The following is a 23,016-nucleotide window of genomic DNA, read 5'->3' as shown; positions in this document are numbered from 1 at the left end:
ACCCACTTCAGCCCCCCGCTGCTACACCCACCTTACCACTAATTACTATCAATTAGCTTCTCGTTAGCACGTTCACGCATGTGGCAGGCGCTTTCTTGACTGCCACCATCACTTTGGGAGGTTTAGCGGCGGTTAGCACTGAGCAGCCTCCTTCCTGGTCATCAGTGCTTAATTAGCTCATTAGCATGATAATTTCACTCAAATGAACAACAGCTGTGTGTGTGATTCTGTGTCTGTGTGTATATTTGTGTGTGTGGTGTTGTGAGTGTTTGTGTGAGGCACAACCCTATTTTGTTGATGAACGACAGTATTATGGCATCAACATTTACAGTTTAGCATTATTTCGTTGCTGAATGACACTGCAGCGACATTGGCGTTTAACGTTACTTTGTTGCTAAACAAGAGTCTTGAACACTATTTTGTCGCTCATCGAGTGTGTGACGTTAACACTATTTAGATTTCAGTAGTGCGATGTCAACATCTCATATTATTGTGTTGTCACACAGCAGTGTAGCTGATGAATAGTCGAGTGACGTTAGTGTGATGTTAGCTTTCAGCACTTTTTAGTTACAGAAAGACAAATGTTATGTTAGCATTTAGCACTATTTTGTTGCTGAACAACAGCAGTAGTGTGACATTAGCTTTTAAAACAACAGTGTGAAGTTAGCATTTAGAATTATTTTGTTGCTGACCAATAGTAGTTTGAAATTAGCATTTAGCATTATTTTGTTACTGGAAAAACAGTATTTAGCCCTATGTTTGTGAACAATAACAACAGTACTGTGTTGTTATCATTCAGTACTATTTTGTGGATGAAAACAACAGTAGCTTGACGTAGCATTGTTTTGATGCTAAATAGAAGTATGATTTATTTTACATACATTTAGCACTATATTGTTGCTGATTCTTCTTTTAATTCTTCCTTGTGGTTGCTGCTGTGTTGCCCTGGTAACACCATGTTAAAATTCAACTGCGTTTGTTTGTGTGCATGAGAGGGGTATGGTCGTGAATTACTGTGTTGATTTGCACAATCGATGGCAAACTCCAGTGAGTGTTTGATTGGAATTTTGTGTGTGTTTGTGTGTGCGCGTGCGTCCGTGCATGTCAGCCTCCCTTGAGCTCATCCTGTTTTTTTCTTGAGAGAAAAAGATGAGACGAGATAGGGATTTGGTACGCCGAGAAGCGTCAGATTGAATCGACACGCCGGGTTTAGGGGGTGTGCGTTTGCACGTCACATGCATGTGTGTCCGTGTTTGTGTTGCCACCCCTTTGGCCCATCATGTACACACAATACTTTATTCCTTTTTCTCATCACTTCTCATTTAGCTATTTGTGTGCACACACACATACAGACACACACAAACATACACAAAAACGCACACATACAAAATACACACAACACATATAACACATGAACACCGCACAAGCAAAAAATACACATACTGATACACACACACACACACACACAGACAAACACACACAAACAAACATAGTCTCACACACATTAACACACACACACGCACTCAAAGAGACATATGGACAAACACAACCGCGGAGACACACACACACACTCAAGCACACACAAAGAGACGCGCACACACACAGGCAAACAGACAGAGTCAAAAGCGGGCACACGCTCACAACCACACGAACAAAAATACTACACACACACACATACATTCAAACACACACCCACAGACACACAGTCAAGCACCAACATCCACTTAACCCTAACTACACAAAGGCGCAGCGTTCATGGGGCGAAATCGTGTGTTCGACGTTTTAAACCACACAGACGATAAATCCTCTATGTGACGCTCGTTGCTAGGCAGGGTTCATTGGGCAAAGTCACGTGTCGCAATGATGTCATCATGGCGTTGAGGTTACTGTTGGAAAAGTCTGAAATTTCTGAATAAGTTTTTGCTCATAGAAAAGTAATTGCACACTCGTCCGAAACAAGATGCACATTTTGTCCTTTGAAATGGCTACGCTATTGCATGGTGTTAAAACGATTAGCAATGAGGGCTTTTTTTTATTTTTTATAGAGAGACTACCAATATTATTTTGTTGAGTAGTTTGCATGTCATGGCTTGCTATTAATTTTTTTTTACCCTAAATAACAATAGCTCTTTTTTTTATCTTGAGAAGAGAAAAGTCAACAAACAATACATTTGGTGGCTATGCTTTGTTTTATTTTAACAATTATACGGCCTTTTGTTTGCAAATTTAACGTTTTAAGTCATGGATGCCAGCTCTTTTTCAGAAATTGGGAGAGCTCGGTGCCAGCCATTTTTGATAATTTTGACTGATTTTTGAAGGCTTAGAGAAAAGTTGTATTTAATAGCAATAGAAACAAGGAACCTAGTGCATCTGCTGCTGGTTGCAACAACTGATATTTCTATAAATATTGTATGTACAATTACCAAAAAATATTTGTTGTTGCTACAGTGCAATGAGGAAAGGTGCAAAATATACATTATACATTACATATATCAAAATTGTCTGAAAATTATATATTTGTGCACTACTGTCTGTAAATAAAAGAACAAAAAAATCTATCCAATTCATCTAGCTATCAATGCTCCACGTTTTTGTCGACAGGATGATTTGTAAACGTGTAGTATTGTAGGACAAACTGTCGTGCTTTTTTTGTACACGTTGCATGATAAAAATGGAAAAAGGGAGTACTCGCTCAGGCTATGGACGTTAGCTTTGAAGTTAGCAAGTTCGTACCTCTTCCCTGACTTTTTGGGGGCTCAAGGGAGGATGCCCTGCTGCTCCCAGATAAGGATGAATCCGGATCAGGCTCATTGTAATCCGAGTCCGAATGTCCGTTGGTAGTCTACCTTTCGGGAGAAGTGGACCGTGATATCGTCATGGGCCTTTGAACACTCGACGCAACCGGCGTTACACGCCATTCGTCGTCATAGCGTCATCCGTTTCATTTTTGAGAAAAGGATGACTTTTTTGGTGTTAGCAAAACTCCGTTTTAGAGTAAGCTGTCTGTATTTATCCATGTTTTTTTGCTCTGACTTGTCGACCAGTCTCTCTCTCTCTCTCGCTCTCCCCACCTACAACTCCCCCCTACAACTCCCCATCACACCCACATGGGCCGTCAACAGATATCATCTTCCTCTGATCGTGTTGACAAACCTCTGATCAAAGCCACTGCTGCCATCTGATGTTGAGTTATCATAGGCCGTTCCAAGCCTAGGATACATATTGTGGAGCTGCGCCAAAACCTCTATTCCAATTTTTGAAAAAAAACACGGACAACGTATTATTTCTTTGCCACTCAATAGATATATTAATACAATAATACGATTACATAATATTAATACATATTAATACATCTCTGGCACTATATGAGTTACCAATCAACAATTAACAGCAGCTTTGAGGTTAGCATGTATCACTTTTTTGTGCCTCAATAACAGTAGCATGACATTAAGCATTCCACATTTTTTTTCAGCACAGTTGTCACTGATTTGTTTGGTAATATTTTATTAGCATATTGCTATTTGTCGCTAAGCTCTAAAGTGGCACAAAACGATCGACTCGACTCGAATATTTCAGTAAATAGCAAACGTTGCGTTTCTTGGTGTCATGTGCACATCACTGGCTGCCGTATCGAAATTACTGCCCTAATATAGACGACCATACCCGTAACAGACTTTAAAACTATAATAAGACTTGTACAAATTATTCTGCTAGTTATTTACCCTCAAAGCTGCAATGGAAGTGCAAGTGTGTAAAGGAATAGCATGTCATCTAAGGCATCATGTGACATCGCCGTGTCATTACGAATTTTGTCGGTGTATCCGTCCGTCATTGTCGCACAACCTGTTTTTCCATGTTGTGGTTTTTAATCGGGCACAAAGATTGCCCTGTCGTCGCCTGAAAAAAGCAGCTGAAGATTATTGGGCATTTTCAGGCAATGGCGCATAATAGCGTCACCATTTCTGAACTGATTCAGTCGATCAAAGGACAAAATGTCTCACTGGACGTGTGCTATTATTTTTCTTCCTGCAAACACTTACCACTGCCAAAATATTCCACTTTTTTTCCACAGAAGTCAGCAAAGCAAAGATCTCAGGGCATTGCAATGGGCATAAATAGCGTTGCCATTTGCTTTTGTTAAGTCGTGTTGCTAGGCAGAGTTTGTGGGGCTAAATCGTGAGTGCAGCATCGGTTTACGTTCAGTAAGAAATAAATTATTCTATAGTATGACGAACACAGCAATGGATATAGCCAACAAATAAACAACTCTTTCCTGTAGGCCAGGCCTAAATATGATGAATTGATATGAAGAACAAATCTTTATTTTACTATTGAATTGTAAAAAGAAAAACCTTCAATCACAGTAGCATATTGACTTATTGATTTAACTTCATGCCTTGTAAAAATGTAATACTGTGTAATTAAGCGCTTATCAGTAGCAGTAGCACTGCTAATGCAGCCCTATGGGGGGCACAAGCCAGTGCAAACTGTAGGCCGGTCCCAAGCCCAGATAAAGTTGCATCAGGAAGGGCATCCGGTTTAAAACTTAGCCATACAAATATGAGCATTCATCCAAAGAATTCCGGATCGGCCGTGGCCCGGGTTAACAACGTCCGCCAGCGGTGCCGTCAACCTGCAGGGCACCGTTGGAAATTCAGCTACTGTGGGTCGAAGTTGAAGAAGAAGAGGTGGAAAGCCGGTTCTTTGGCAGAAAGAGAAGAGGAAAGTACAGAGCCTAGAACTGAATGTGGGGACTTTGAATATTGGGGCTATGACAGGAAAATCTCGGGAGTTGGTTGACATGATGATTAGGAGAAAGGTTGATATATTGTGTGTCCAGGAGACTAGGTGGAAAGGCAGTAAGGCTAGAAGTTTAGGGGCAGGGTTTAAATTATTTTACCATGGTGTAGATGGGAAGAGAAATGGAGTCGGGGTTATTTTAAAAGAAGAGTACTTCTTTTTAAATACTTCAATAAAGTACAACTGAACTCAGTTTTGCTCCCGCTGCCTTTTAAAACATTGTTTTATCGTGCATGCATGCTACCGTATGTTTTAAGCTAGCGTATGTTTTACCATGCCTGTGCCCAATAATACGATCCGCCTTATGTATGTGTTAAATACAGAACTAGACCACACCCCGTAACTGAGACTGCACCTTTTAATACGGTGCGCCTTATGGTCGTGAAAATACGGTAAATGTTGATTAAGGTTCTTATCAATTACAGCAAAACTGTAATTGATCCACTTGTTATTTGATAATCCTCAAGAAGGATCTTAAGGACTTTATATAGAATTTTATGAAATTCTAACTTTTTAGTTGAAGATAAACAATATTCAAAATCTTTGGTGTTAAAGGCTAAATTTAGCTGTCAGATAATTGTAACAAATTTCAAAAGCACGAACAAGTGGTGTAAATTACATGGGGGGTGTGGGATGTGTGGGGGTGGTAACACCCCCACCCCACCCAGCCCCACCCCACCCCATACACACGCACACACACCGTAATCGATCGAAAACTTCCCATGTACAGAATTTGTTTGAAACTGTCTCCGGGCCAGCAACGTTGCGGCTTGTTTGTTTTTCCCCATTACAGTCAAAAAGAGTCTTGGAACCGATGCTACCGCTAACAGCTAAATTAGGCATGTAAATAATGAATGAAGCTGAATGGATGTCAAGTGCGGTTGCGACCAAAGTCCACCCCCCCCCCCGCCCCCCCCCCCCCACCCCCCCCACACACACACCGCTCTCTGGCCCTAATGAGCTATTGATTGGCAGAGAACGAGGCTTTGGTCATGCTGAATTATGAATGCTCATGCTGGGCTATATTTAGCCGCCGTGCGCTATTCGCAAGAAATTTCAACATTCCATACACTGTCTCCACACGCTTCCCGATTACATACAAGCTGTCTCACTGGAAATTCTTTAAAAAATAAAAATAAATCATTCATTCATTATTTTTTACAATGGGTTGTTGTTTGTTTTTCAGTTACGATTTTTTAAAAATGTGTTATTTGTTATTAAAATTGTTTATTCAGTTAGCTTTTCAATTGGTCATTTCAGTTACATAAAATTCATATAAAAAATTTATCATTTTCAGAAACAAAGGATTAAGCTAACCAAAACGTTTTAGGGTGAAGCTGAATCGTAGTTATTTAGGTCCAATAATTAATTATATCATTCTTTATTATTATTATTATTTATATGCGGTATATGCACAACCTACTTCCGCATTTGGCACAATGGGTAAAAGCACCTCCTCCTCGCTTGGGTGAATGGTGAAGGGGACCGTGACATAACACCTGTGTGAACTTTAAACGTCTACAATGTCATTTTTTTTAACACAAGATGTCACCACAGAGCCATCAAAGATGACATTATCCGATGTTTAGGCTTTGTTTGTCTTTACATATATTATATTTGTATAAATAAATAATATACATGTATTTAACATTTGTCCGAAGATACTAGCCATAAAGAAAACAAAATTTTAGCAAGTTCTGCTTCGAACAATCACGTCATCAATCCTTTTTTTGCTCGTTAGCGTCGCAAACACAGGAAGACATCCATCCCTTTTTTCGCGTTGGTCATGTGATGCTGCGCATATAGCAAATAGTTACTTAGGCACATTGTTAGGTCCGCCTTGCCCCAGAATAAAAAAATTGGTATAGTCACATCATCTTCCTCTGCAAACTAGGAAGTGCTCTGTAAACATACTTAACATACCTCTGTGTGAGTGTGTGCGTGTGTGTGTGTGTGTGTGTGTGTGTGTGTATACATTCTTCCCTATTATGCATGTACAGTATGTTTTGTTGGGTGTGCATGTTGTGTCTACATGCCTTGTGAGTCCCTCCATGCATGTGTATATGAACATGCTTCCCTATGTGTGTGCGTCGGTGTGCGTGTGCGTGTGTATGCCGTGTGTGTGTTAGAGTGCTGTTGGATTGAAGTGAGAGGAAGCGAAACAGTATGAGGGGCCGTTAGGGACATATACAGGATTAGCTCTCACACTTACTATTCAAATCCTTTCACACACACACAAACTACTAAAAGGCTCTCATAAGTACTACTCAAAACACTCTCATGCATACGAGTCTTGCTCTCATTAACACTACTCAAATGCTCTCATTTACACTACTCAACTGGTCTCATTTACACTGCTCAAATGCTCTCATTTACACTACTCAAATGCTCTCATGTACACTACTCAAATGCTCTCATTACACTAGTCAAATGCTCTCATTTACACTACTCAAATGCTCTCATTACACTAGTCAAATGCTCTCATTTACACTAGTCTAATGCTCTTTTACACAACTCAAATACTCTCATACACTCATCAACACTACTCAAATGCATTCATGCGAGCACATCAATCACATTCTCGCACACATCACTGGCATGAATCATGCTCACATGTGAGTAGTGTAAATATTTTGGTAGTTCAATTCAAAAAGTGAAATTATAGAGATACACTGCACACACACAGAGTGAAGTATTTCATATTTAAAATATGAATTATTTTGATGATTGCACGGGCGTGCTGGAGCCTATCCCAGCTGTCATCGGGCAGGAGGCGGGGTACACCCTGAACTGGTTGCCAGCCAATTGCAGGGCACATACAAAGAAACACTCTCAGTCACACCTACGGGCAATTTAGAGTCTCCAATTAATGCACGTTTTGGGGATTTGGGAGGAAACCGGAGTGCCCGGAGAAAACCCCCGCAGGCACGGGGAGAACATGCAAACTCCACACAGGAGGGGCCGGGAATTGAACCCGGTTCCTCAGAACTGTGAGGCTGACACTCTAACCAGTCGTCCACCGTGCCGCCTGATTGCAGCAAAAAAAAAAACAAAAAAAAAAAAATTCCCCATATTGAGAAACTAAAATATAACGTCAAACGAAATAGTAATTTAATTCAAGAAATAATGATTTTTATTGTAGAAATTAGGCTGGAATTTGCCCTCTGAAAATTACTTCAGCGTTTAGTCACTCTAGGAGTACTGCAGAAAAACTTTTCAACTATATTCTAATTTATTGAGAGGTACCTATATTTAAAAACGTCATGAAATATTTGACTCTGTGTAGTCTGGAGTGCATATCTATGACATGAGTTTCACTACGATAATTAAATTCCTTCATTCCCTTTGGACACCTCATTAGGTACACCGACACAGGGGAGCTTAAACGCGACTTTCCTGTCTGTCTGTCTATCTATCGATCTATCGATCTATCCTTCGATCTATCTATCGATCGTTATAAGTCTATAACTATTTGTCAAAATGTATCTATATATCTAAAAATAAATCTCCCAAGATTTTTTTTTGTCATTGACACTACTCAAATGCTTTCATACGCACGAGTCTTGCTCTCATTAACACTACTCAAATGCTCTCTTTTACACTAGTCAAATGCTCTTATTTACATTACTCAAATGCTCTCATTTACACTAGTCACATGTGTGTTTGTATAGTTTTTGTATAGTTTCTGTTTTTATTTTGGTCACACAAATGGCTGTGTGGATGCTAATGCGACTTCTCTACTTTGCAGGCTTTGAAAGCATCCTGGAAGGCTTGTTTGGGCCGGGAGTAGTCAAAGATAGCACTACTTTCCAAGGTAACACACACGCAAACAAATGCACGCACATGCACACACACGCCTCCATACACACACACACACACACACACACACACACACACACACACAGAGCTCACTTTAGCATTTGTCTTATATGGACCAATCAAAATGTCCTCAAAAGAAACTACTAAACAAAGCACTAGTGGAAGAAAGCTCATGACTAAACATTTTTAGCGGTGCGTTATAGAGTTGTTATTTCTGAACGGATTCCATGGCAATCAAAGGGCAAAACATGCTTCTTGTTACAGACGAGCGTGCTATTACATTCCTTAGCGTGAACACATTAATAAGGGAGAATGACAAGGAACACAAACAAGGAATTTGGCTACCTACCGTAATGGCAGTCTGTACAAAGAAAACAGCAACTAGTAGTAGCTTTATTTCTGAACGGATTCCACGTTTTCTAGGACAAAATGTGCGTCTTATTCCGGACAAGGGTGCTATTACTTCTCTTTGCATGAACGTGAAATAAGAGAGTAGCACAAGCGCTTGGCTAACTACTAAATAAACAACACTTTTCTGTACAAATAAGCTCAAGGCTAAATGTTTTAACGGCGCATTTTATGCGTCGTTTCTGAACGGATTCCACAACAATCAGAGGACAAAACGTACATTTCGTTATGGATGAGTGTGCTATTACTTTTCAAACTTTGGAGTTTGGCTACCTACGAAACAAAACAACGTTAGTCCGTACAAAGAACACTCATGGCTAACCATTTAAACAACATATTGTTATTGCTCCTTCCCATGGGCTCACCACCTGTGGAAGGGGCCATAGGGGTCGAGTGCAATGTGAGCTGGGCGGTGGCCGAAGGCGGGGACCTTGGCGATCCGATCCCCGGCTATAGAAGATGGCTCTAGGGACGTGGAATGTCACCTCTCTGGCAGGGAAGGAGCCCGAGCTGGTGTGTGAGGTCAAGAAGTTCTGACTAGATATAGTCGGGCTCGCCTCTACACACTGCTTGAGCTCTGGTACCAGTCCTATCGAGAGGGGTTGGACTCTCTTCCACTCTGGAGTTGCCCACGGTGAGAGGCGCCGAGCAGGTGTGGGTATACTTTTTGCCCCCCGGCTTGGCGCCTGTACGTTGGGGTTCACCCCAGTGGACGAGAGAGTAGCCCCCTCCCGCCTTCGGGTGGGGGGACGGGTCCTGACTGTTGTTTGTGCCTATGCACCAAACAGCAGTTCAGAGTACCCACCCTTTTTGGAGTCCTTGGAGGGGATGCTGGAGAGCGCTCCTGCTGGGGACTCCCATCGTTCTGCTGGGGGACTTCAATGCTCACGTGGGCAATGACAGTGAGACCTGGAAGAGCATGATTGGGAGGAACAGCCCCCCCAATCAGAACCCGAGTGGTGTTCTGTTATTGGACTTCTGTGCTCGTCACGGATTGTTCATAACGAACACCATGTTCAAGCATAAGGGTGTCCACACGTGCACTTGGCACCAGGACACCCTAGGTCGCAGTTTGATGATCGACTTTGTGGTCATGTCATCGGAATTGCGGCCGCATGTCTTGGACACTTGGGTGAAGAGAGGGGCGGAGCTGTCAACTGATCACCACCTGGTGGCGAGTTGGCTCCGATGGTGGGGGAAGATGCCGGTCCGACGTGGCAGTGTGAGACATTTGCACCCACATCACATTTTTATTTGCAGCACGTCGCCGTCAACACAAAAAGTATGACATTGATTTCTGAAAATACCGCTTGGCTGGGTTCTGTGTGAAATGCAGTGACGTGCCAGTTTTTGCAGGATATCCGTGTTGAAAAGGCTCATTTGCATGCTAATGATATGCTAGCTTTGACCTGGATGTAAACCTATTAGTTTACAATAATGGCCATATCACCTGAACTACATCAGCGTTACAGCTAGCATATCCTTAGTATGCACGTTAGCCTCTTTTAAATGCTATTCTGTAAAATTGTCACATAACTGCTTTTCACACACAACTTGGTTTACATCTGGACCGTCAACTTGTGTCCACTTCCTGTTAGCCCTTTACAATAAAGCGTCTGTGTTTTGCAGATTGTGAGCCCGAGGAAGTGTCCGACTGGTCGTTTGATGACAACTGTCTTTTCTGCTGCCTGCGACGTGAGAAAATCAAGGTAAGGTAGTCAACATCGGCTGGACCTTTTTTGCTTGTTTTTTTTATTTTTTGTTTGTTTTTGACACGGGCGGCATGGTGGTCGACTGGTTCAATCCCCGGCCCCACCTGTGTGGAGTTGGCATGTTCTCCCCGTGCCTGCGTGGGTTTTCTCCGGGCACTCCGGTTTCCTCCCACATCCCAAAAACATGCATTAATTGGAGACTCTAAATTGCCCGTAGGCATGACTGTGAGTGCGAATGGTTGTTTGTTTGTATGTGTCCTGCGATTGGCTGGCAACCAGTTCAGGGTGTACCCCGCCTCCTGCCCGATGACAGCTGGGATAGGCTCCAGCACGCCTGCGACCCTAGTGAGGAGAAGCGGCTCAGAAAATGGATGGATGGATGGATGTTTTTGACGCCATTTTGTTTGGCAAACCATCGATGGCTAACGTTCAAAGTGAATCCTGCTAGCTACTCCTTTTGCACTTTTATATTGTAAAGATATTATCAGTTCCATGGACAGATAAATAGATAGCTTGATCAATCAATCAGTTGATTGATGGATGGCGTGTGGGATGAAGATATTGCAAAACCTGGTGGTTTTGTTATGGATACTGCAGAACCTCTTGCCGGAGGCCAGCAGTCTGAACAATCCATGGTGTGGGTGTGTTGGATCCCTGGGGATCATCAGTGCTGTGGCCACACATAATTTGTTGATATAGAGAGACCATCTAAAAAAAATATATATATCTTTGTTTTACCTCTCCCACACTCTTTATACAGTTTTAAACTTATTAAAAGACTCTAAAACTTATAAAAGGACAAATATTCCTTAACGTATTTTCTGTCTCTCCCTCACACAGTTCTCTAAACGAGTCAAAGCATGCTTGCTTCAAAACTGACATGCAAAAAAAGAGAATTAAACATTGTGTATTAAAACACCAAAAATGTTCAACCAAACAGTCAGCTAGCTTGCTTATATATATAGTGTGAAACGCAATAGATGGGCTAACGGAAATTAGCATAGATGTGATGATAATTATAAATCTTTAGCCAACTGCTACACACTCGAAGCAGCAACACACAAAAAAAGAGCATACAACAATACTCAGTCGCCTATTTTCTATTTTTGAATGACGACGAATTACTGGAGTTTAGTTGGGGACCTTCTCTGCTTCTTGGAGTTTAGTTGGGGACCTTCTCTCCCTCTTCTTCTTGCTTCTTAATTGCGCTGCATCACTTGCAGTATTGTTTTCCTTTCAAGGAGTACAAGGAAGTAAGAAAATTCTGTCCTCGTCGAGCGTCCCTTATTCTTAGACTTGACCCTGCTACGAACTCCCAGGTTAGCCATCTGCCTCCTAAAAATATCCTCAAAACAACCCCCCCCCCCCACCCTCCCTTTTGTCCTGCCCATCTGTCCCGTTAAGAAGCGTTAGCTCTTCCCCGACAGTTTTTTTTTTTTTTTTTTTTTTTTTTAACAAACAGCATTCGCACGCATAAAAATTAAGATGGAAATCGATGTAAAAAAACAGAGCCAGAGCGGCGATTCAGCGAGATGGTTGAATAAAACATCAAGATCATTTTACCATGTTCAGTATAATCTTTTTGTATTTTGTTTTGCGCCGAGATTCATTGATTCATCGATTGAACGCCGAACGTCGACATAGAGAGCGAGGCAGTTAATTTATATCTGCTCTTTGTCTTGCACCATGAACACACACATGTGCGCGCACACACACACACACACACACACACACACACACACAGTTAGGGCCCACGCATACATGCTGACACTGCTTCCTCTTCTCCCATTTAAAGCATTCTTTGGTGAAATTACCATATTTGGTCATTGAAGGATCTTTTCAATGGCGACGTTCACACTGCAGGACATGATCTCCAATACAGATTTTTTGTTAAATCCTATTTTATTTAGTCATTCACATTACAAAAACAAATGCCACTTATCATGTGGATGGAATGAGTCTGTGACGTCACTCGCATGTGCACAAAACCCGATGTCCGTTGCGCATGTGTACAAACGTGGCGCCTTCTGTTTACTGAGTTACTGTAAATATGGTCCTGCGTTTACGTCTCATGACCCATTTGTGGCAATATCAAGGATTTTGTGCTTGAACTAACCGGTCCCCCCCCATATACAGTATTTATCAGTTCTAAGGCATCTTCTTTTCGCCACTTACTCATCATCTTACTCACCACTTACATCCGCCATGGCTAGTTGCGCGTCTGTTGTCTGTTGTTGAGCAACTGTGACGGTTTTCGCTTCCTGAAGCGGTTTAGAAAACGGATGGATGATGGATGATGTATAGGTTGGATGCGCCTGACCTGAGCGTCCATACTGCACTTGTATTGGATACAGATCAGAATCATAATGCTCTTTATATGCCAGGTATGTCAAAAACACACAAGGAATTTGTCTCAAGTCGTTGGAGCCACTCTAGTACAATAATAGACAGCCATTTTGACAATAAATAATTTTTAGACATAAAAACACACTACGGAGTCTAGCAATTTAATGGCAAGAGGGAAGAAGCTGTTAGAATGTCTGCTGGTTTTAGCTTGCATTGATCGATAGCGCCTTCCTGAGGGAAGGAGCTGGAAGAGGTGGTAACCAGGATGTGGAGGGTCCAGGAGGATTTTGCATGCTCTTGTCTTAGTTCTGGCAGCGTGTAAGTCATAATGGATGGGTAGGGGGGTACCGACAATTTTTTCAGAAGTCCTGATTGTCCGTTGCAGTCGGAGTTTGTCAATTTTTTGTGGCAGCACCAAATCAGACTGTGATGGATGAACACAGGACTGATTTGATGAGTGCTGTGTAGAACTGCCTCAACAGCTCTTGTGGCAGGCTGTGCTTCCTCAGAAGCCGCAGGAAGTACATCCTCTGCTGGGCCTTTTTGAGGATGAAGTTGATGTTGGTCTCTCACTTCAGGTCCTGAGAGATTGTAATTCAGAGGAATTTGAAGGTGTCGATGGTTGACACGGGGCAGTTGGACAGCGCAAGGGGCAGCTGTGGCGAAGGATGCTTCCTGAAGTCCACGATAATCTCTACGGTCTTGAGCGTGTTCAGCTCTAGGTTGTGTCGGCTACACCAAAGCTCCAGCTGCTCCACTTCCTGTCGATTACGCAGCCTCGTCACCGTCTTTGATGAGGCCGATGACTGTGGTGTCGTCTGCAAACTTCAGGAGTTTGACAGCCAGGTGGGTTGAGGTGCAGTCATTCGTGTAGAGAGAGAAGAGCAGCGCAGAGAGGACATATCCTTAGGGCGCCCCGGTGCTGATGGTGCGTGTGAATGAGTAGGTGTCCCCCAGCCTCACCTGCTGTGTCCTGCCCATCAGGAAACCGTAAATCAATTGGCAGATGGCAGGCGAGACGCTGAGCTGGAGAGGAGTTGGGGGATAATGGTGTTGAACGCAGAGCTGAAGTCTACGAACAGGATCCTCGTGTAGGTCCCCCCGCTACTGAGGTGTTCTAGGATGAAGTGCAGTCCCATGTTGACTGCGTTATCCTTCCCTCAGGTAGGCGCTACCGAACAATGCAAACTAAAACTAGAAGATATTCCAACAGTTTCTTCCCTCTTGCCATCAACTTCTTAAACAGCTAACTTACAATTCTATTGCAACATGCTGCCAATTTTTTGTCTTGAGTTTGTTGTCACATTTCTGTCGGGCCAATTATACATTACTTGTGCACTCACTGTACTAGTCTCGCCACGCTGCACTAATTGCATATCTGTTGTTGACCAATACTGGCCACTCATACCAGAGTAGCATCTGCACCACTTGCGCACTGACTGAAGACTATCTGAAACATTTGCACAATCGACATTCTCCCAGATTATCGCACTACTAGTCACTTTAAACTGCATACATTCCATGAAATCTCGGCGCCCTTTGCACAATGGTCATTCCACCGGACTATTGCTATATTAGTCATTCAGACTGCTCTAATTGCTAGAGGACTCTGCATCTTTTGCACAATTGTCCCCAAAAATGTTTTTAAAAATTGTACCGGCATTACCAGATTACTAGCAACCTTTTATTGCTCAGTGACTGATTTTCTCAATGTCTTTATGTCTCAAAAGTGTTCTCTGTCAATTGACTGTCTGTTGTTGTACTAGAGCGGCTCCAACTACCGGAGACAAATTCCTTGTGTGTTTTTTGACATACTTGGCAAAATAAAGATGATTCTGATTCTGACCTGTTTGCTCGGTAGACAAACTGCTTGGGGTCACCAGGGGTCCTGTGACGTTCTTGAGGTGGTCCAGCACGAGGCGTTCAAAGGATTTCATGACCACAGATGTCAGGGCGACAGGCCTGTAGTCATTCAGACCCGAGATTGCAGGTTTCTTGGGGCCTGGGATGATGGGGGACCGTTTGAAACAGGATGGTACTTCACACAGTTCCAGAGATCTATTGAAGATCTGTGTGAAGACTGGAGCGCGCTGGTCCGTGCAGACTTTGAGGCAGGATGGGGACATAAGGTCTGTGCCCCGCCGCTTTGTTGATCTTTTGTAGTTTGAAGATGCGTCTCACATCCTGTTCATGAATGTCACTCAGTATCAGTAGCAGTGGAAGGTAAAACAAAAATTAAATCTGCCCTCGATACCAGTTTCACCAATAAACATGAAATTAGGTTTGACATTTCTATCATAACACACACAAAAAAGGAACTGTCCCAGGAAGTTGCCCATTTTGGTCAAAAGCAGTTATTTTGCACTTAGTTGAGCTCCATGGAAAGTTAGAAAAAAATAAGCTTCTGACACCAGTTTCAATGACTTGAAATTGAGTGTCAATGTCTATAATAATGAGACGCATGAAAAAGTCTCAAGGACCCATGCCTGAATTTGAACAGGAAGCTATATTGGTTTGAAGGAGCTAAGTGGCACTACTGAGTGCCCTGGAAAGTTGAAAAAAATCTACAAACCCAATTCCAATGAAGTTGGGATGTTGTGTTAAACATAAATAAAAACAGAATACAATGATTTGCAAATAATGTTCAACCTATATTTAATTGAATACACTACAAAGACAAGATATTTAATGTTCAAACTGATAAACATGATTGTTTTAGCAAATAATCATTAACTTGGAATTTAATGGCTGCAACACGTTCCAAAAAAGCTGGGACAGGTGGCAAAAAAGGCTGAGAAAGTTGAGGAATGCTCATCAAACACCTGTTTGGAACATCCCACAGGTGAACAGGCTAATTGGGAACAGGTAGGTGCCATGATTGGGTATAAAAGGAGCTTCCCTGAATTGCTCAGTCATTCACAAGCAAAGATGGGGTGAGGTTCACCTCTTTGTGAACAAGTGCGTGAGAAAATAGTCGAACAGTTTAAGGACAATGTTCCTCATGTACAATTGCAAGGAATTTAGGGATTTCATCATCTACGGTTCATAATATAATCAAAAGGTTCAGAGAATCTGGAGAAATCAGTGCATGTAAGCGGCAAGCCCGAAAACCAACATTGAATGCCCGTGACCTTCAATCCCTCAGGCGGCACTGCATCAAAAAACCGACATCAATGTGTAAGGGATATCACCACATGGGCTCAGGAACACTTCAGAAAACCTATGTCAGTAAATACAGTTCGGCGCTACATCCGTAAGTGCAACTATGCAAAGCAAAAGCCATTTATTAACAACACCCAGAAATGCCGCCGGCTTCTCTGGGCCCGAGCTCATCTATGATGGACTGATGCAAAGCGGAAAAGTGTTCTGTGGTACGACGAGTCCACATTTCAAATTGTTTTTGGAAATTGTGTCCTCCGGGCCAAAGAGGAAAAGAACCATCCGGACTGTTATGGACGCAAAGTTCAAAAGCCAACATCTGGTGGTATGGGGCTGTGGTAGTGCCAATGGCATGGGTAAATTACACATCTGTGAAGGCACCATTAATGCTGAAAGGTACATACAGGTTTTGGAGAAACATATGCTGCCATCCAAGCCACGTCTTTTGCATGGACGCCCCTGCTTATTTCAGCAAGACTGCCAAACCACATTCTGCATGTGTTACAACGGCGTGGCTTCGTAGTAAAAGTGTGCGGGTACTAGACTGGCCTGCCTGCAGTCCAGACCTGTCTCCCATTGAAAATGTGTGGCGCATTATGAAGCGTAAAATACGGAGACCCCGGACTGTTGAACAGCTGAAGCTGTACATCAAGCAAAAATGGTGAAGAATTCCATCTGCAAAGCTTCAACAATTAGTGTCCCCAGTTTCCAAACGTTTATTGAGTGTTGTTAAAAGAAAAGGTGATGTAACACAGTGGTAAACATGACCCTGTCCCAGCTTTTTTGGAACGTGTTGCGTACCTATCCACCGATGAGGCACAAGGTTAGTGTTTCTCATACTGTGAAACAACATTTATGTGAATTTTGTCCCAATTCATTGTGATGTAAAGTTGCTAGTTTGAACTTCGGTGAAGTTTTAACTTTAAGCTTTTTTTTTTTTTTTTTTTTTTCATTGGCGCTTACATGTTTGAAGACTAAAACAAACGCAAAAACCATGAGTACAACCCACCGTTGCAAAAACCATGAGTACAACCCACCCACAGAATTATTTCACATTGTCCAGCGACCTGTAAAGTCGGAAAAAAAATCAACTCCGGACAACAGATTCACTGACCAACACGAAATTGGGTGGATAGGTCTGTCATAACAGGACATACAATAAAGCCTCAGGGACCCATGGCTGAAATTTAACCATCATTCACACATGCTAAACTCATGTTCCTAATATTCCAACCCGTCTTCTCGCAGGATCACAGTTCCGACGACACGGTAGCCAGCGGCCAGTTGCTGTTGGAGGGCGAGGACGCAAAACGGGAACAGACTCGCCTCAGCCGACTGGAGAGACAAGCGCAAGACTTCCTCAATGCTGTGTTTCACAGAAAAGGTATGAAATAACGCACACACCACATACACACAATTCCCCCACAGTCATGAATATGTGGATAAGTGTCTTTCCAGATGTGCATTCAGGCAGGTTAAGTTAGGGAATTTGCTGCCTTCCACTGGGAAATTAACCATTTTGAGAAGAGTACGCCCCCTAAAATGATTACATACTCAAACACGCAGAATGTAATCATTTCTGCTCCCGCATGGAGATGATTAATATTTGACTTTTTAATACCTTTCACTTGCTCCAAATTTAGATTTTCACTTTTGGAAATGACCTAATAATCTGAATATGTTTGAATGAATATCCCAAGTCACATTAAAACTCTATGTATAACCCTTTTGTCAACATCCATCCATCCATCCATGCATCTTCTGTACTGCTTATCCTCACTAGGGTCACAGGCGTGCTGGACCCTATCCCATTTGACAAACAAACAACCATTCGCACTCACATTCACACCTACGGGCAAGTTAAAGTCTTCAATTAACCTACCATGCATGTTTTTTTGAGGGATGCGGGAGGAAACCGGAGAACCCGAAAAAAACCCACGCAGGGGACGCCGGATTTGAACCCGGCTCCTCAGAACTGTGAGGCAGATGTGCTAACCAGTCGTTCACCGTGCTGCCCCATTTGTCAAATGTAAAAGAAAAAATACTTTTTTAAAATTAGAATGTCATATTTTTTAGATTTCTGTGAGGATAAGCAGTATATATAATGGAGAAATTGAACTGACTTTAAAGGAGACAGATAGCCTGATTGATAGATAGGTAGGTAGGTAGTCTCACTTCTGTTACCCATGACAACAGGGTTACAGGCAGGGAGTTGGAAGTTGTGACTAGGTGAGCATCTTTTACTCATGTAACCAGAGCCCAGAGTATTGGGAAAAAGTGAGCGCAAGTGAAGACAAATTATTTTCACTGGTGCTGGCTGGACTTCATAACTACACTGCATTTGGCACACGCAGTAGACACATCTCCAATCCCCCCAATCCCTCTACAGCCCACCACATCAACAACTTCACAATATTGTTAGCTAATGCTAATCTGTGCATTCCACCCCCAGCCCCCAGCCCCCACCTCAAAAAAAAAAAAACACGAGAAAGAATAAATATATCTTTGCTTACTTACCTTTCGGCTTTGACATTATAATGTAGCCCGGTCGTGGCTTGAAAATGGCAGATATTTGAAGCTACTAAATGGGTAGGATTATATACAGACTCTTTCCAAAAAAAATTTAAATCATGAAAATGTTTATTTATTTCCATAATTCCATTCAAAATGTTAAACTTTCATAGTTTATAGATTCAGGGCCCACAATTTCAACAATTTCAAGTATATATTTGTTTATTTTTACATCATTTGGGCTTCCAGCTCATAAAACCCACAAAATCACGAATTCAAAAATTTTTAATACTGTGAAGAAATCAGCCCAAATTTTGCAGGCCATAAATGTTTTAAAATGAGTGTCACACACCGCTAATCTTTTAAACTCAAAGCACCTGCACAGGTTTCCCTAGGTGTCATTCAATTGCTTCAGTTTGGTTCAATATGGGGAAGACTGCAAACTTGACAACTGGCCAGAAGACCATCATTGATACCCTCCATAGGATGGGTAAGCCACAAAAATTCATAGATAAGTAGGCTGGCTGTTCACAGAGTGCTGTGTCCAAGCATATCAACGGAAGGACAAAATGTGGCAGGAGAAGATGCACCAGCAAAAGAGATGACCGTGGGCTTTGGCGGATTATCAAATAGAGAAGATTCAAAATTCTAGCAGAGGTCCAGAAATTGTGGAATGAGGCGAGAGTCACAGCTTCAAAAACCACCACATCCAGGCGCATCCGAGAAATGGGCTACAACTGTCAGGTCCCCCGGGTCAAGCCGCTTTTGAGCCTGAGCCAACGTAGGAAGCGTATCAACTGGGCCAAGGATTGGACTGTTGGCCAGTGGTCCGAGGTCCTCTTTTCCGATGAAAGTAAAGTGTGCCTTTCATTTGGGAATCAAGGTCCAAGGGTTTGGAGGAAGACGGTGAAGAACAGAACCCAAGCTGCTTGAGGTCCAGTGTGAAATATCCACAGTCAGTCATGATTTGGGGTGCAATGTCCAGGGCAGGTATTGGTATTGGTAAACTCTTACTTACTTAAATCCAAGGTCACCGCAATGCTGAATGTTTTAGAGGACTTCATGATTCCTTCTGCTGAGGATCTGTATGGAGATGCAGATTTCATCTTCCAGCAGGACCTGGCCCCAGCCCAAAACCACCAGAAGCACCAAAACCTGGTTTGATGCACATCACAGTGCTTAACTGGCCAGCCAACTCGCCAGATCTAAACCCCATTGAGAATATATGGGGAATTATCAAGAGGAAAATGAGGGGCACCAGACCCAAAAACTAAGAAGAACTGGGATTCCCAACCAAGTATTGGAGATTAATATATCGTTTTGAAGTCCCATATTTTGATTGATTTAATGTGAGCCTAATTTTTTTTTTTTTCTTTTTGGGAAGGGGGGGATCATCTGCCATTCCTCCTTGCAGATCCTCTCCAGTTCTGTCAGGTTGGATGGTGAACATTGGTGGGCAGCCATTTTCAAGTCTTTCTAGAGATGCTCAATTAATTGGGTTTAAGTCAGGGCTCTGGTTGGGGCATTCAAAAACAGTCACTGAGTTGTTCTGAAGCCACTCCTTCGGTATTTTAGCCGTGTGCTTAGGGTCATTGTCTTTTTTTAAGGTGAACCTTCGGCCCAGTCTGAGTTTCTGCGCACTCTGGAGAAGGTTTTCGTCCAGGATATCCCTGTACTTGGCCGCATTCATCATTTCTTCGATTGCAACCAGTCTCCCTGTCCCTGCATCTGAAAAATACACAGCATGATGCTGCCACCACCATGCTTCACTGTTGGGACTGTATTGGACAGGTGATGAGCAGCAGTGCATGCTTTTCGCCACACATGCCACTTAGAATTAAGGCCAACAATTTCTATCTTGGTCTCATCAGACCAGAGAACCTTATTTCTTACCATCTTGGAGTCCTTCAGGAGTTTTTTTTAGCAAACTCCATGCGGGCTTTCATGTGTCTTGCACTGAGTAGAGGCTTCCGTCGGGCCATTCTGCCATAAAACCCCGACTGGTGGAGGGCTGCAGTGATGGTTGACTTTCTAGAACTTTCTCCCATCTGCATCTTTGGAGCTCAGCCACAGTGATCTTTGTGTTCTTCTTTACCTCTCTCATCAAGATTCTTCTCCCCCGATTGCTCAGTTTGGCCGGACGGCCAGCTCTTAGGAAGGGTTCTGATCGTCCCAAATGTCTTCCAATTCAGGATTATGGAGGCCACTGTGCTCTTAGGAACCTTAAGTGCAGCAGACATTTTTTGGTAACCTTGGACAGATCTGTGCCTTGCCACAATTCTGTCTCTGAGCTCTTCAGGCAGTTCCTTTAACCTCATGATTCTCATTTGCTCTGACATGCACTGTGAGCTGTAAGGTCTTATATAGACAGGTGTGTGGCTTTCCTAATCAAGTCCAATCGGTATAATCAAACACAGCTGAGCTCCAATGAAGGTGTAGAACCATTTTAAGGATGATCAGAAGAAATGGACAGCACCCGTGTTAAATATATAAGTGTCACAGCAAAGGGTCTGAACACTAATGGCTGTGTGATATTTCAGTTTTTCTTTTTTAATAAACCAGCAAAGATTTCAACAATTACGTTTTTAGTTTTATTAGTCAAATAAAAAAGGGGAAAAGGATAAAACCCTGAGGGATGCCGCATCACGGTGACAGGGTTGATGATCTTTGTGATGGGGAAGGGCCCAACGAACCTGGGAGCGAGCTTCCTGGACTCCACCTGGAGTGGAATATGTTTGGTAGAGAGCCAAACACGCTGACCCACTTTGTAGTTCGTGGTCGGTGTCCTCCGACGGTCAGCAGCGGTTTTGTAGGACCGTCCCTGGCGCAGCAGCATCTGGCGGGCTCACTCCCAGGTCCTCCTGCAGCGTCTCACCAAGGTCAATGCTGCTGGAACTGTGGACTCTGTGGCTATGGCAGGAAATAGAGATGGTTGGTAACCATGCACAACGTGAAAAGGCGATAGACCAGTGGATGCAGTGGGGAGGGAATTGTGAGAGAATTCGACCCAGACCGGTTTCTGAGACCAGGATCGTGGCTCCTATGAAGCGAGACATCGGACCCCAGTCTCCAGGTCCTGGTTCAGACTCTCGGTTTGTCCGTTGGTTTCAGGGTGAAACCCAGATGACAGACTGACAGTAGCACCTATGAGATTGCAAAACGAATTGGGGACCCCTATCGGATACCACATTCTTGGGGAAACCATGGAACTTGAATACCTGGTGTATCATTAACTTGGCAGTGTCTTTAGCTGAGGGGCGTTTCGGGAGTGCAGTGAAGTGTGCCATTTTAGAGAACCTGTCCACGACTGTGAGAATGGTGGTATTTCCTTTCGAGGCCGGTAATCCCGTCACAAAGTCTACGGAGATGTCTGACCAAGGACGTTGTGGTATTGGCAGGGGTCGCAACTCCCCAGAAGGATGTTTACGAGAAGACTTGTTAGCAGCACATACCTGGCAAGCATTGACATAATTGGTAACATCCCTTCTAACATTGGGCTACCAAAAGCGCTGTTCGACCACAGATTGAGTCTTGGCGATGCATGGGTGACATACAGTCCGGTTAGTGTGAGCCCAGTGGATGACTCTTCCCCTTAAGTTTGGAACCACATAAAGCCTGTTTTCAGGGCAATTTTCAGGGCTAAGAGTGTTCTTCAGAGCCTCCTTTACCGCAGTCTCAATGTCCCAAACAAAATTAGAAACGAAACATGACTTGGGCAAAATGGTTTTAGGGTGGGACAAAGAATTCTCTGCACAGAAAACGCATGATAAACCATCTGGCTTACCATTTTTAGAACCAGGTCGGTAGGATAACGTGAAATTGAATCTAGTGAAAAACAGAGCCCATCGAGCCTGCTTTGCATTTAATCTCTTAGTAGAATTAAGATATTCCAGGTTCTTGTGATCTGTCCATACTAAAAACAAAGTATGTGCCCCCTCTAGCCAGTGCCTCCACTCCACCAAAGCCACCTTGACTGCCAGCACTTCACGGTCACCTATGTTATAATTTCTCTCGGCTGGAGTCATTTTTTCAGAGAGGTAAGCACAAGGATGTAATTTAGCATCCTTGAGACATTCTGGGAGAGCACTGCTCCTATACCGGCATCGGACGCATCGACTTCTACCACAAACTGCTGTTTGAGATCTGGCAAAGTGAGGATGGGAGCGGAGCTAAAGCTCGATTTAAGTTTCTGAAAAGCTGCCTGACAAAGCGGGTTCCATACGAAAGGTCTGTGTGGCGAGGTAAGATCACGCAAAGGCGA

At 43.0% G+C, this 23,016-nt stretch overlaps 1 protein-coding gene across 1 annotated transcript in view; it reads left to right on the top strand.

Annotated features, from left to right (window-relative positions):
• lcor (ligand dependent nuclear receptor corepressor) overlaps positions 1-23,016 on the top strand; it is an 84,304-nt gene that overhangs the window by 31,242 nt on the left and 30,046 nt on the right. Inside the window, exons 2-4 of the mRNA XM_061680026.1 lie at positions 8,549-8,614; positions 10,657-10,736; positions 17,493-17,628. Coding sequence (XP_061536010.1) covers positions 8,549-8,614; positions 10,657-10,736; positions 17,493-17,628 — 282 coding nt within the window. The remainder of the gene's footprint in view (positions 1-8,548; positions 8,615-10,656; positions 10,737-17,492; positions 17,629-23,016) is intronic.

Source organism: Phycodurus eques, chromosome 6 (genome assembly GCF_024500275.1).
Source record: "Phycodurus eques isolate BA_2022a chromosome 6, UOR_Pequ_1.1, whole genome shotgun sequence".
NCBI classification, from domain to species: Eukaryota; Metazoa; Chordata; class Actinopteri; order Syngnathiformes; family Syngnathidae; genus Phycodurus; species Phycodurus eques.
The sequence above is the reverse complement of the archived record's forward strand: the minus strand, read 5'-3'. Positions and strand labels throughout refer to the sequence as shown.